Genomic DNA, 13,634 nt, shown 5'->3' with positions numbered 1-13,634 from the left:
CATGCATTTACACCAGGGCGTATTTTTCTATTTGGGATACTATTCCAATATTTTGGATAGTAGCCACTAAAACCAAGTTAGGCTCGCTTAAACCTTCCTCATTGTCGCCGTGCGGTAACTGTGCGAGCCGGCTCAGACTGAGGATGATGGCATAGCATGGCGGCCGTTCAGCGTCCACAACAAGGTCACGCTGACGAGAAGGACCACGACTGGTCGTCAACGGGCTTCACGGTGACTACAAATGACCTGAAGTGACCTCATGATGATCACCGCCTCCACCAAACCACAGTGACCGCTGCATCGGACAGCTTCTCGTTCAGGGGGTCAGGAGGGACTCACGGTTTCCCTCGGAGGCCTGCTGCATGGACTGGCCCCAGAGGCGAGGCTCCTGCCTCTTCAGGCAGCTGTAGATGAAGTGGACGGCCGGGACGGCCAGGTGGGCCACAGAGCCCTTCGGCACCTTGTTGTTCTTCAGGGAGTCCAGCTCCTGAAGCACCACCCAGGGAATGAGGACCACCGCGAAGCCCATGGCTAGGAGAGGACGGGGGGAGGGGCCGGGTGGGAGGGTGGAGGTAGGGACGGAGAGGGGTAGAGGGGGTGAGGGGGAGAGGAGGAGAGCGGGAGAGGGGGGGGGGAGAGAGGAGGAGAGGGGGTGAGGAGGAGAGGGGTGGGGAGGAGAGGGGTGGGAGAGGAGGAGAGGGGTGGGGAGGAGAGGGGGAGAGGGATGGGGAGGAGAGGAGGAGAGGGGTGGGGAGGAGGGGTGGGGAGGAGAAAGGGAGAGCGGGGAGGAGAGGGGGAAAGGGGTGGGGAGGAGAGGGGGGAGGAGAGAAGGAGAGGAGGAGAGGAGAGCGGGGAGGAGAGGAGGAGAGGGATGGGGAGGAGAGGAGAGGAGAGCTTTCATTTTCACAAAAGAAAAAGAATAAGACAGCCAATACCATCCAGTGGCATGCCATCCATTGACATGCCATTCATTTTTCGTATAACAACTGATATTTTTATTTCATTGATTTAGAAGTCAGCATTGTACCTCCAAGGCCATGGGATATGATCTTCTTGACATATTCCAGGTGACTGAGAAGGATGTTCGTGTCCAAAACCACTATCAACTCATTTTCTGGCGAGACGCAAACAGACAAAAGCTTGCATTTCACGTCCACATTTCCAGCCCGTCAATTTTTTTTTTTAATAAGAAAACCAATATTATCAACCAATTTGAAAATGGATGAGAAAATAGTGCACTAACAATTAATTTTTATAAATAAATAAAAACACTTCCAGTACTTTCTTTTCAGTATAGCAGATAATATATTCCCACAAATATATATAAATATAGCAAACAAAACAGATAAAGCTAGGGTTATCCTCACTGAACGGTGGGGGTTCTCCATGGTCGTGTGCGTCCGTGTCCATCCGGGTGAGTTCTCCATAGCTCTGCACCACGTCGACCTCCAGCCTCCTCTCAGTGCGGGCCTGGTGCAGGGCCTCCACCACCGGCATCTGAACAACACACACATCAGTAAGGCCAGCAGCATCTCATCATAGAGGAACACATCATCAGGATAAAACAGTCATTCTGTTCATAATACCAATCCACAGAATCCTACTTCGAATGATGAATGATACTAGAATGATGAGTTAATATTACATGCTCTCTCTAGCTATACTACTATAGAGACTAAAAACGATGAAAGTAAGACCAACTGAAAGGGTTCCAAACAAGACACATTATGATGTCATATTGCCATTGTCATAGGTCCTATTGGCTATGACATCAAAATGTCAAAGTAAGAAGGATTTCAATCATGTGATCTGTAGTTCTACAAACAACTTCAAGCCCGCCCTCTCGACATATCTTGTCAATTTAACAATCGTACTAATAGAATTATACACCAACAAAGCAACCATTAGTTATTATTCTTAATATAATGGGCAAAGAGCCCCAAGTCAGTGGCTTGGAATGTGTGACATTGTGTGAAACTCTCCTTCAGTTATAATAATATAATAATAAATAGCCGTGAATCTGTAGCACTACCTCATAATCATTGTCGTCAGTAGTGATGCTTGCTCCTTCGTCGTGTGAATTCTGGAAGACATTGAGAGATAAGTATGTTGATGGGCATCAAAATCCTCCCCTCTTTCCCATATATTATCCACAGATCACAACACCATCAACTCTAGAGCAATGAGGCAGAACATGCAGAAGACCAACACCACCAATACCTATGTAGACAATTCAATCCAAAACACAAAGGAGCATACCAGTTTGTCTGATGGTGGCACCTCAACGCGGGGCCAGATCGGTTGGTTTGACTCGGCTGAACTTCCATCGTTTCCCCTCTGAGGTGAAATGAACGGATCTACCGCAGTGCTGTGGGCACTTTGGACGGATCCAGATCCTTCAGGGTTCAACCCATTAGAGCCTTTCAGACCAGCGAGCGCCGGACCCCTCCTGGTGCTCGTGGTTTGTGTCGATACGCGACCCTCCTCATTATGAACTGTGGTATTATTAACACCGTCTTTTAAACACAAAGTGGTCTTCTTTGGTATCTTAAACCTCACCGCTGGACGCTCTGGGGTGAGAGGGCCCCCTGCTCCCTGAACACAGGGGGGCCCTGGGGCCACATGGGGTCCGGCCAGGGCCACATGGGGTCCGGCCAGGGTCCATGTAGGCCGCTTGGGCCTTGGATGTGAGGTAGCCTGTGTTTTGGAGGTGGACGATTGCTCTGTGGTCAAATGAGGTGGAGCCCTGACAGAGGACCTGGCTCTCGGGGGCTCTCCTCTTTCGTCATTGTATGGCTTGTTGAGGGGCTTCCAGCCTCCTCTCACCGTCGACTCCTTCCCCGAGGAGGAGGTGATCCTGCTCGGTTTTGTCGTCGTCCCAGTAGCAGTGTCTGCTTTTCTCTTGCAGGCTTTCTCTGGGACCAGAGGCGGGTTTGTTGACGGAGGCTTGTGCTTCTGTTCAGCAGGATGTATGGACCTGCTGGAGCCCTTCTGGGGTGTCGGTATACGTGGTCCATGTTGGGCTGTCCTCTCTGCTGTTGGACGGAGAGTGTCTTTAGTGTGGATGCTCCGTGGGTGGAGGCGTCCAGCACCCTCTGTTGGACGCCTCGGGGTGCTCCAAGAGGGGTCCCCTTTAGTCTGTGTTGAGGACGTTTTTTCCCTGGAGGGAATTTCAACCTTTTGGGTTCTTTTGCATCCAACATCAATTTCCACAGGTATCTGCTCTGAAACGCTTTTATTGGACAGTTTGTAAACAGCCTTTTTGATGGGACGGTGGCTTTTGGAATCATCTTTATTCGATGGAAGATGATACTCCTTCTGCTGTTGGCTAAAAGTAAAGGAAGAAACATCAACTGAATTAATCCCAAAGAGGGAGTGGGAGTAACACAAAATATAAGAAATTAAACGAGTGGAAAAAACAGACAACCTTTTTAATGGATGACATACCTATCAGGAACGACGCTAGAATCTTTTCTCTTTAAATTATCTTTGGTTAGGAAATGGCCTCCTGCAACCTTTGGAAGTAACGACAGATGCAATTTTAGAAGCCAGCCTGAGGCAGTGGGATAATAACTCGAGGAAGGGATCTACTGTTTCATACCTTCTCTTCCTCGCCACCTGAGGACGAACACTTTTTCTTTCTGGGCTTACTTTTGGACATTTCCCACGTTCCTAACTGACAACAATGTTCCAGTTGACAAAACTCATATCGTGAGGTTTGCTTTGTCGAAAAAAGTTATCCAAGTATAATTATATAGCTAAATGGAAGGGAGATAGAGCAACTGTGGTGTATATATATTACATTATTACAGTAAGATTGTAGTTGTATTCAGGCACATTGTGTTGAAGTCAGCTGCCGTTTATTATCTTGCATATTAGACAACGAAAACTTCAAACTTACGGAGACTTACGGTCTCCTCCAGGACGCTGTTCTGGACACACTAAACCTATTAACACTATCCACGGTAATGTAAGAATAATAAGGGATAGCGCAACTTTTAGCTCCCTTCCGTATTGTGTAAAGGCTCAAACATCCGGTCATGTGAGCGGAAGTGGCCCAGCCGTACAGCTGGGATTTGTAGTTCAAGGTACTCTGTTAGTTAAAGTAACATTTCGTCAAATCTCACATTGGGCTGATTATAACGAATTTATTAATAAGGCACCTACATTTCTGTATTTTATCAAATGCTTTTGGAAGATTTTTAAACATACAGATAAAAACAAAACAACAAAACAAATACGGCAATGTGTAATTTATTATTACTGCGCAACGTATCAAATAGTATGCATTTGCCCAATCATGGATGTTCCAAATGTTTCTTAATTTAAATTGTGTGATCAAATGAATAGGAGATAAGTATATATATACCTATACGCTTTCGATTTGCGTATTTTACGGCCACACCAGCCACCATAAAATAATATGCAGTCAGGCGCCCCGCTGAGTCCGTAATGGCGGAGCTCGACGAGAGAGACGCTGTCCAGCTTCATCAGGAGGACGTCGATATAAAAGGTAGGGAAAATGGCAACCATTTGCATTTTAGACGTGAAGTACGCAACAAGAGAAAGTCGCTTAATAGTTTTTGAGTGCATCATTCAAACGAGGTCGTTTCGTTGCTATGGATATGAGTTTATAACTGCTGAAGAAGGTGTGGGCCTCACCACGGAGCTCCGCTATGGGACCTAGTAGTAAAAATAACACTCAAATAAGGAAATGAGAGATTAGACTTGCGTTGCAACCATGAATTACATATAGTCACTAACTCACTCTCTGTCGACCGTTTATAATGTGAAGATAAAAAAAACGACGTGGACGTGTTCATTTCTGTAACCCACAACACGGCCTCTTCACGGAGCTCCGCGGCAGGACCTCGAAGGCGCACAGTTCTCGCAGTCCTGTGATGTCCTCTGGTCTTCAGCAGAAACGCTCCATGCGATGCCCCAAATGGGCAATGACTCTCAAATGACTGTTATTGAAACCCAATATTATCATGTAATATCGTTTGAGTGTTGTTCAACTCAAATACATCTCGTCAGTGTTAAAACCTATGGTCAAAGCCCACCAACTAAAACGGTTGGAACAAATGAAATAGACCGAGGTTCAACACCATGATGTAATAACCTTTGACTTAATCTAAATGCAAGGTGTCGCGAATATCCACGATACCAATGATCTACAAGCGGTGAAGAATGAGGCGCATACAGAGGGAGATGCCAAGCCGTCGACTACCACAATAGGTAGGTTGTACTCAACTGGCGCAACTCAAATGCAATGCCGACTTAAAGTCCGCCGAATGAGTTTTCAACTATAGTTGTCTATACCCCAGCTTCACTTTTTAGCCTGAATATAATAATAATAATAATAATTGAATGACATAATAATTATCGTTATGTTTCGGTTGGTTTAGAGCTGACGCCAATGGGATAGTATTTAAATAGTTGTGGTTTCTTCCTTGCAGAGAGACACATCTCCATCCAGTCCCAGCTAGAGGTCCTTGAGCAGCTGGTAGATCTGAACGGTGGTAGGTTGTTTCGTTTCGGGAGAATAAAAAAAAAAAAAAAACATTAGACTGCACACAAACACGGTATCTCTGTTTGTTCACGTTGGTTTATCTGTGCCCTACAGCTGGACGCAAATCCTGTCCTCTATGCCCTGAGGAGAAGTTCAAGGCCTGCTACAGCCACAAGCTGCGGCGCCACCTCCACAACCTCCACTGGAAGGTCTACGTGGAGTTTGAGGGTGTGCAGACTAGACTGGCATCTGTAACCTCTCGGCATCCTCCTCTAACCCAATACTACTACTACTAGTAGTATAACCTTTTATTTTACCTTACATTTTGGCTCCAAGGGACTCGTGCTGACAACATTTGGAGCTTGCTCCAGCGTTGAGGAGAAGGCTGCAGCTGTGATCCGCTCTAACAGACTGCAGTCTAAGTCCTTTGGGGCAATAGCAACCCTTCAATGGAGGTCCTCCAATGTGCTGTTATTTCTACTGACTCAGATTATGTTTTATCATTATGGAAAGGATCCCTACAGAGAAAAACAATGATTTGATTGATCACATTCTGTTTGTTATTCTTCTGCCAAAGTCTTACTCAAGCTTAAGTCACGAGATTGTAATGAGCAAATGGAAATCTCTTGCAACGATGCAACAACGAGATTTACGAGTGAGACTTCCCCTTGAGTGAGACTTGGTTTGACACAATATCAAAGAGATCGGATCAAGCGAAAGATTAAGAAACTAGTTTTTATAATGATAGAATATAATCTGAACCTGTCAGTGGACCAACAGCACTTTAAGTGGACCATCGAGGGGTTACTATCGGCCCGAAGGATGTCAGACTGCAGCGGATTACAGCTACAGCGTTCTCCTCAACACTGGACCAGTCTCAGAAACTGTCTGCATGAGGTCCCTTGGACCCAATGGGATCAGGAGATAGGGTCTAGGTTGTCAGTAAAGGTACCTGATGAATTGAAATAAATTAAAGTCTGGGAACTCATTTTCTATCATTTGGAGATTCTGCAGTTCAGGAACATTTAAAAAAAGAAAAAAGTCACTATTTTTTTTTTCGGTTTACGATGCAACGTAACGTTTGTTTCTGACCTTGGACCTGTGCCCTCTGACCTGTACCCCTCACCAGGTCAACGGATGTGCATCTGCCACCTGCCGTGCAGGAACCTGAAGCCCGGCCCAGGTGGAGACCAGGTGCAGATCACAGTACAGCACTTATCACAACCACTCTGAAAGGATGTGGGTCATCCTCAAGGCTTCGGCTTTAGTTCACAGTGCCTGATAATCGCATGGCAATATGTTTTGTTAACCACTGCAAACGGTCTGAGGTGTAACATTGTGTCTTATTATTCTCAGAACCACGCTATGAGATGTCAAGTTTACAGCAGACTCTTGGTCCAATGGGAGCTTGCTTGATGAAATCTTCCAAACACGTCAACGGGTGTTGGGGCTTATCTGGCAGCCTTAATGTGACCAATCACATTGAGGGATACAATGTCTGGCTCCTCCCACCTAGTGATAAAAAAGAAAACGACCCATTCGAGTTAAATCAATATCCAAGCGAGCAGAAAACACTTTGAGAGCACGAAAGCAAAAACTATTAGTGTGTAACGGGGCGTCAGATTAAATATTCTACCTATTTTAAGCACGTTAGTTTTGTTTGACATAGTTCTTGCTCAAGGATGCCTATAGGTGTGCTTTAGTATGTGTATTGGGGATCAAACTCAGAACCCCTCTACTGGGAGTCAGGCCCCCTGTAACCACTGGCTGGACTTTCTGGGGACATGCTATATTTGATATCGGCTCCCTTAATTGTACGTACTTCATCCCAATTGTTTGTGTCGTTGTTGTAATCTCCCTCCAGACATCAGGGAGGCATGTGGCTCACTACCACTGTGTGGTTTGCTCCAGCACCATCGCGCGCAAGACCGACATGATCAGCCATCTCAAGCGCCACGTCAACAAGGGAGAGACGGAGGCCAGCTACTCAGGAAACTGGGAGATGCTGTGTGATGAACCGGGTAAAGCGGACAAGGCGCTGTTTGTGATGAAAATAATGTTTCTGCACCATTCAGTTAACTTGATACACTTTGTCAATGAGTTGGTCAGTAGATAATCTGATGGTTTCTGCTAACCATCTCACATAAGAGGGTAGACGTGAACCTCAAAAGGAATTATTTGTACATTACAATATATCCAAGGTGTTCAAAAAGCGTCCAAAATGCTCCAACCAACAGGCAGAATACAGCCACATGTTGATGATTTTGATTTGGCCCTCTGTGATCAGCCCAGTCCGGTCAGGCCTACGAGATCATGAAGGAGCTTGGAACCAATGTCCAGCTCCTCCCGAACCACACCACCCCACAGAAGTCCGACACCTACTTCAACCGTAAGATGAAGAGCAACAGGTCAGTGCTGCTCTGCTCATCCAGCTAAACAACGCTACTGTATTGTAGCACCCACATTTTGTTCAAAGGTTTGTGTTTAGAATTGAGTGGCATCCAGCAGAACGGATGTATTAATTATTGTATAAGCCTATGAAATGTTGTGTGATTGTTAACCTTAGAAAAACATAATATCTATGTACCGTATAAGTACCTGCTGGCCCCTTACAGGCCAGTACAGGCCTGTTGGGGGCGAAGGGGTATTCAGCTGGTTACTGATTGGTAACCTTACTGCTAGATGCCACTGAATCCGAAGCATCCTGTATTGTGTTTTTGTAAGAATATGACACATTTTGCAGGCAGCTGGTGTTCTGTGCGCTTGCAGTTCTTGCAGAGGAGAGGAATCCAGTGGAGTGCCTGGATGCTTTTGGGGCAACAGGTTGGACATTCAAGTTGATCTTGTTTCTGTTATCGTCTCACCTTGTTCCAGGCATTCCCGCCGGAATGCTTGGAATGGAGGGCGGGACTTCTGAGCTGAGTTGGTTTTGGTAACATGGGTTGGTGGCCAGAGGCGAGAGAGGGAGAGGGACTTCCGAGGATTTCTGTCTACATATATATTTGGGATATTGCTTTGTCAAATTCCGCTCCGGGACTGTTAACTGGCGTGCACAGCTCATAGGAAGTAAGGACGGTTTTCCCAGTTAGCCGGAACAACCACGGGAACCATGAGCTTCTTCCAGCCTACGTAGGACCACCACGATGAGGGGTTCTCTCTCTCCCTGCCTCCCAGGGATCATGGGCCTTCAGTGGGCCAAGCACCTCCGCGCCACGGTCAGGGTGACCATCTCGGACATCAGCGAGACCTGCGTGAAGATGATCCGGGAGAACTGCCAGCTGAACAGCATCCGCGTGGGCGGGGCCTCTCCGGGCGCCGCGGGGCCCGAGGAGCTGGCGGCCGGCGAGGGGGACGCCATCGCCACGGTGGAGGTCGCCAAGATGGACGCCAACGTCATGATGCACCTGCGCTCCTTTGATTATATGTAGGTGTGGGCGCGGTCAGAGCGGTTGGGATAGCAGTGGACTAAACAGAATGCAGTACGAGCCATATCGTATATCCAAAGAAATACTATATATACCAAAAGTATGTGATGGGCTCTTTATTGCAATCCTAAAACACAACATGTATCGCCCTCCTTCAAGGATAAAAACAACTTGTTATTCGGTGTGTATAACAAGTCACCAGTGACAGCTCAGCTTGTAAAATGTAAAACAGCTTAGGATGATGGTATGGCCGAGGGCAGTCCAGAAGTGTGGCAGGCAGTGGGTCGCTGTTTCAGATAAAGCCTGAGGACTCCTCATGCACCTGGTGCATAATGGGACTCAATGAGGACGAGGGTAGTAATGTGACATCCCCATCACATTCCAAAGTGGAAACACAGGGCAGGACTAGCAGCCAGTATGACCACCTTGAGGATCTGATGTTAACAGATACTTTGCCCCCCCCCCCCCCCCAAAGTCACCTGGACCCGTTCGGGACCACCGTGAACTACCTGGACGCGGCCTTCCGCAACGTGCGCAACATGGGCATCGTGTCGGTGACGTCCACGGACACGGGCTCGCTGTACTCCAAGAGCCCCAACGTCACGCTGCGCCACTACGGCTGCCACATCGTCCGCACCGAGTACTACCGGGAGCTGGCTGCCCGCATGGTGGTGGCCACCGTGGCCAGGTACCGCTGCTCCTGCACACGCTCCAGACTCCCAGGGGGTACGGGGGCCTCATTGAGGAGCCCTGGGGGCAGCAGTGTTAACGTGGTGCTCTCCACCCCTCTCCTCCTCCTCCACTCCTCCTCCTCCTCCTCCTCCTCCTCCTCTCCTCCTCCTCCTCCTCTCCTCCTCCCCCCCCACCTCCTCCTCCTCCTCCTCCCCCTCCTCTCTTCTCCTCCCACTCTCCTCCTCCTCCTTTCCCTCCTCCCTCCACCTCCTCCTCCTCCTCCCTCTCTCCCTCCTCCTCCTCCTCCTCCTCCCCTCTCTCCTCCCCCCCCCTCTCCCCTCCCCCCCTCCTCCTCCTCCTCCTCCTCCTCCTCCTCCCTCCTCCCCCCCCTCCTCCTCCTCCTCCTCCGCCTCCCCCGCCTCCTCTCCTCTCCCTCCTCCTCCTCCACCCCCCCCCCCTCCTCCCCCCCCACCTCCTCCTCTCCTCACCCTCCACCTCCTCCTCCTCCCCCTCCCTCCTCCTGCAGGGCGGCGGCCCGCTGTAATAAGGGCATGGAGGTGCTGCTGGCGGTGGCGCTGGAGCACTTTGTGCTGGTGGTGGTGCGGGTCCTCAGGGGCCCCACGCAGGCGGACGAGGCGGCCAAGCGGCTGCGGCAGCTGATCCACTGCCAGTGGTGCGAGGAGCGGGTGTTCCTGAAGAGGGGCAGCCTGGTGGACGGTCAGTGTCTCACTCATACAGACGGCCAGGGCAGCGCCACCCGCCTCAGGCCTGGTACCCTGAGGGGTTAGGGAGGGGGATGAGAGGGACCGGGCCTGGTACCCTGAGGGGTTAGGGAGGGGGATGAGAAGGACCGGGCCTGGTACCATGAGGGGTTAGGGAGGGGGATGAGAAGGACCGGGCCTGGTACCCTGAGGGGTTGGGGAGGGGGATGAGAAGGACCGGGCCTGGTACCCTGAGGGGTTAGGGAGGGGGATGAGAAGGACCGGGCCTGGTACCATGAGGGGTTAGGGAGGGGGATGAGAAGGACCGGGCCTGGTACCCTGAGGGGTTAGGGAGGGGGATGAGAAGGACCGGGCCTGGTACCCTGAGGGGTTGGGGAGGGGGATGAGAAGGACCGGGCCTGGTACCCTGAGGGGTTGGGGAGGGGGATGAGAAGGACCGGGCCTGGTACCCTGAGGGGTTGGGGAGGGGGATGAGAAGGACCAGGGCCTGGTACCATGAGGGGTTGGGGAGGGGGATGAGAAGGGGACCGGGACCTGTATCATGGATCACTCCTACACCACATCTCTACACACCTTTAAGACAAATCAACTGTGTTGACACGGCAGTAAAGTTATCTGTCTACAGTTCTGCAGAGGGGTTTACAAGAGAGGCCTGGGTATTTATTACAGAGTATTATGGTATAAACAGCACCTCAACTTTAAAAGAAATGGCAAACATGGTTTATTCAATTTAATTGAATGCTCTCCTTGTGTGTGCTTGTAAATGTTTAATATAATTGTGTGTGTGTGTGTGTGTGTGTGTGTGTGTGTGTGTGTGTGTGTGTGTGTGTGTGTGTGTGTGTGTGTGCGTGTGCGGACCCTATACTTCAGACACCAGCCAGCTGCCCTGCCACTGCCATGGGAGCATGCCCGGCAAGACGGCGGTGGAGCTGGGCCCGCTGTGGTAAAGCACTGGCCCTCTGAGCCCGTTAGGGAGCATCACCACGGACGCTAGCCTCCGGGGCGGTGACGTTGATGAGCTCGTTGTGCTGTGTGTGTGCAGGTCCGGGCCGCTGTTCAACACCGGCTTCCTGAGGAGGATGCTGTTTGCGGCCGTGCAGCACAGCATGGAGGACATCCAGGCTCTGGTGAAAACACTCATCTGTGAGTCGGACTGCACCACCCTCAAGTCCTTCGCCCACGGGCCCTCGGCGCTGGCCAACCAAGGTAACAACGCGGGCGTAGGTCTGCCTGGCCAGTCGTCCGTTCTCATCCACGTGCAGAAACAGACCAGAGCTGTCAGGCTGTGCTTGAAGGTTTCCTTCCCTTTTCATTTCCAGTAGAATGTGGGGTGGTCATTAAGACACTGGAGAGGGCGGAGGACAGCAGCGCTGGAGACCAGCCAGGTGAGATCATTCTGAGTTCTTCAAGGAGCAGTCCCATTCTCGTCCTGTAGGGGGTGTGGGTTTACGCTCACAGTGTTGCACAGAAACATTCAAAGATAAGGTTTGTTTTTCTTTGGTGATAAGCTGTGATTTTTCGGGCAGACGCAAGCAAACGGTGTCGCCAACATTCCTAATTTTGCACATAGAAGTGGGTCAGAGGGATCATTACCTCATTCAGAGACATTTATTCAGAGGAAAATCTTGAGATTGCCACTCTAAGTAAGTTACTTTATTTGCCCTGACATGAAATAAAAGACTTCCATTTGTTCATGTCAATCAATTTAAACTCACCCCAGGGAAGAGGAAGACTGGGGAGGAGTCTGGTAGCATCGTGAAGAAGCTGAAGTCCGAGGCGTCACTGGAGCATCCTGCGTTCTACTACAGCATCCACCGCCACAGCATCAAGGGCCTCAACATGCCCAAGTGAGTAGGGGCCCCCAGGTCTGCTTGTAGGGTCAGGGGCCCCCCAGGTCTGCTTGTAGGGTCCGGGGTCCAGGTGAGTAGGGGCCCCCCCAGGTCTGCCTGTAGGGTCAGGAGCCCAGGTGAGTAGGGGCCCCCCCAGGTCTGCCTGTAGGGTCCGGGGTCCAGGTGAGTAGGGGCCCCCCAGGTCTGCCTGTAGGGTCCGGGGTCCAGGTGAGTAGGGGCCCCCCCAGGTCTGCCTGTAGGGTCCGGGGTCCAGGTGAGTAGGGGCCCCCCAGGTCTGCCTGTAGGGTCCGGGGCCACCAGAGTTACTGCTGAGAAAGAGGTCCCCTGGGGACACCGTGTAGAGCCCGGCCAGTCCCACCTGGGGGCGTGGCCTATGGAGGCGTGGTCTGGGGGCGTGGTCTAGGGGAGGCGTGGTCTGGGGGCTCATTCTGAGGGCCATGGCTCCACAGATATAGCCTTGAGTACCGAGGGGTAATTAACATACACAAAGGGACGTTCGTTTTAAAGTAGGGCTTATTGCTAGAAATGTCATTAATGTTCCGCTATGTTCAATCAGGTGAAGTGTGATGAAGTGTCGTTGCCTTAAAGACGCTCGCCTGCTCATTAACTACTGGAGTTCAAACGGGCTAATGAGGCTTTGGTTTAAAATCATTCAACCATAATGAAAGGCTTGATTGTTTTACAATGAATCAACGGACCAGCGTTGTTCTCCTGGTCCCTGCAGGCTGAACAAGTTCCTCCAGTACCTGACGGAGGCGGGCTTCAGGGTGAGCCGGACGCACTTCGACCCCACCGGGGTGCGCACGGACGCCACGCTGGAGCAGTTCAAGGCGGTGCTCACCAAGTACAGCGTGCCCTCGTACGCCGGCAACGCCTCCGCCGGCCACCAGGGCGGCCCGGCCACCGAGAACCCGGCCTGAGGCAAAGAGCCGTTGGGGACCTCCTCTCTGCTCCCTCTCTGCTGGGGGGCCTCCTCTCTGAGGGGGCCCTCCTCCTGTTGGGGGGCCCCCTCTCTGCTCCCCCTGGGGCCGATGGGGTCTCTGTTGGATCCCAGCCCTGCTGGTTCCTGGTGGAGTCCGGACTGCACTGATGTCATAATGTAGACATGTGGGGTTCTTTTAGTTTTTTTATTGAATGTACTTTTGCAAAAAAAAAAATGATAAGATGTTCAGGACTTTTAACAGATGTGTGAATTATAAAAAAAAAAAGGCAGAACCACAGACAGGATGGAGTTTGGACTAGTCAACTTATTATTTAATTGAAGTGTCTCTGTTTGATCTACTCTGCCAGAAAAACAATAATAAACATTTTTATGGAAATCCTGGTTTCTTCAGAATGTGAAACATGTAATTCCAGGTTCTTTCTTCAGAAAAGAACACAAGCCTGAACTTGTTCCATGACTCCAATGATTTGTCACTGATCGCAGGTATCTCGGAGGACGGCGGATGTGTGT

At 50.3% G+C, this 13,634-nt stretch overlaps 2 protein-coding genes across 3 annotated transcripts in view; one reads left to right on the top strand and one right to left on the bottom strand.

The window, feature by feature from the left end:
* swt1 (SWT1 RNA endoribonuclease homolog) overlaps window positions 1-4,064 on the bottom strand; it is a 22,291-nt gene extending 18,227 nt beyond the window's left edge. Inside the window, exons 1-8 of the mRNA XM_056603554.1 lie at window positions 3,902-4,064; window positions 3,602-3,758; window positions 3,448-3,515; window positions 2,260-3,328; window positions 2,033-2,083; window positions 1,368-1,497; window positions 1,028-1,114; window positions 340-531 (exon numbers count right to left, since the gene is read on the bottom strand). Coding sequence (XP_056459529.1) covers window positions 340-531; window positions 1,028-1,114; window positions 1,368-1,497; window positions 2,033-2,083; window positions 2,260-3,328; window positions 3,448-3,515; window positions 3,602-3,661 — 1,657 coding nt within the window. The 5' untranslated portion in view covers window positions 3,662-3,758; window positions 3,902-4,064. The remainder of the gene's footprint in view (window positions 1-339; window positions 532-1,027; window positions 1,115-1,367; window positions 1,498-2,032; window positions 2,084-2,259; window positions 3,329-3,447; window positions 3,516-3,601; window positions 3,759-3,901) is intronic.
* A 185-nt stretch (window positions 4,065-4,249) lies between these two features.
* Window positions 4,250-13,519, top strand: trmt1l (tRNA methyltransferase 1-like). Of its 2 annotated transcripts, XR_008897069.1 has the most exons (17): window positions 4,250-4,513; window positions 5,146-5,238; window positions 5,460-5,522; window positions 5,627-5,740; window positions 6,642-6,706; window positions 7,377-7,533; window positions 7,800-7,920; window positions 8,256-8,335; window positions 8,687-8,936; window positions 9,413-9,625; window positions 10,136-10,326; window positions 11,202-11,274; window positions 11,374-11,537; window positions 11,651-11,716; window positions 12,052-12,178; window positions 12,906-13,151; window positions 13,188-13,519. XR_008897069.1 is itself a non-coding variant. In XM_056603558.1 (16 exons), exons 1-16 carry the CDS (start codon window positions 4,453-4,455, stop codon window positions 13,099-13,101), a joined length of 2,034 nt encoding a protein of 677 aa, XP_056459533.1. In that variant the 5' UTR covers window positions 4,250-4,452; the 3' UTR covers window positions 13,102-13,519. The 2 variants fall into 2 exon arrangements, 1 of the variants encoding a protein (XP_056459533.1); XM_056603558.1 differs by having other exon boundaries at window positions 12,906-13,519.
* Window positions 13,520-13,634: the final 115 nt, after the last annotated feature.

Source organism: Gadus chalcogrammus, chromosome 12, assembly GCF_026213295.1.
Source record: "Gadus chalcogrammus isolate NIFS_2021 chromosome 12, NIFS_Gcha_1.0, whole genome shotgun sequence".
NCBI lineage: Eukaryota > Metazoa > Chordata > Actinopteri > Gadiformes > Gadidae > Gadus > Gadus chalcogrammus.
This window is presented reverse-complemented; position numbering and strand designations above follow the sequence as displayed.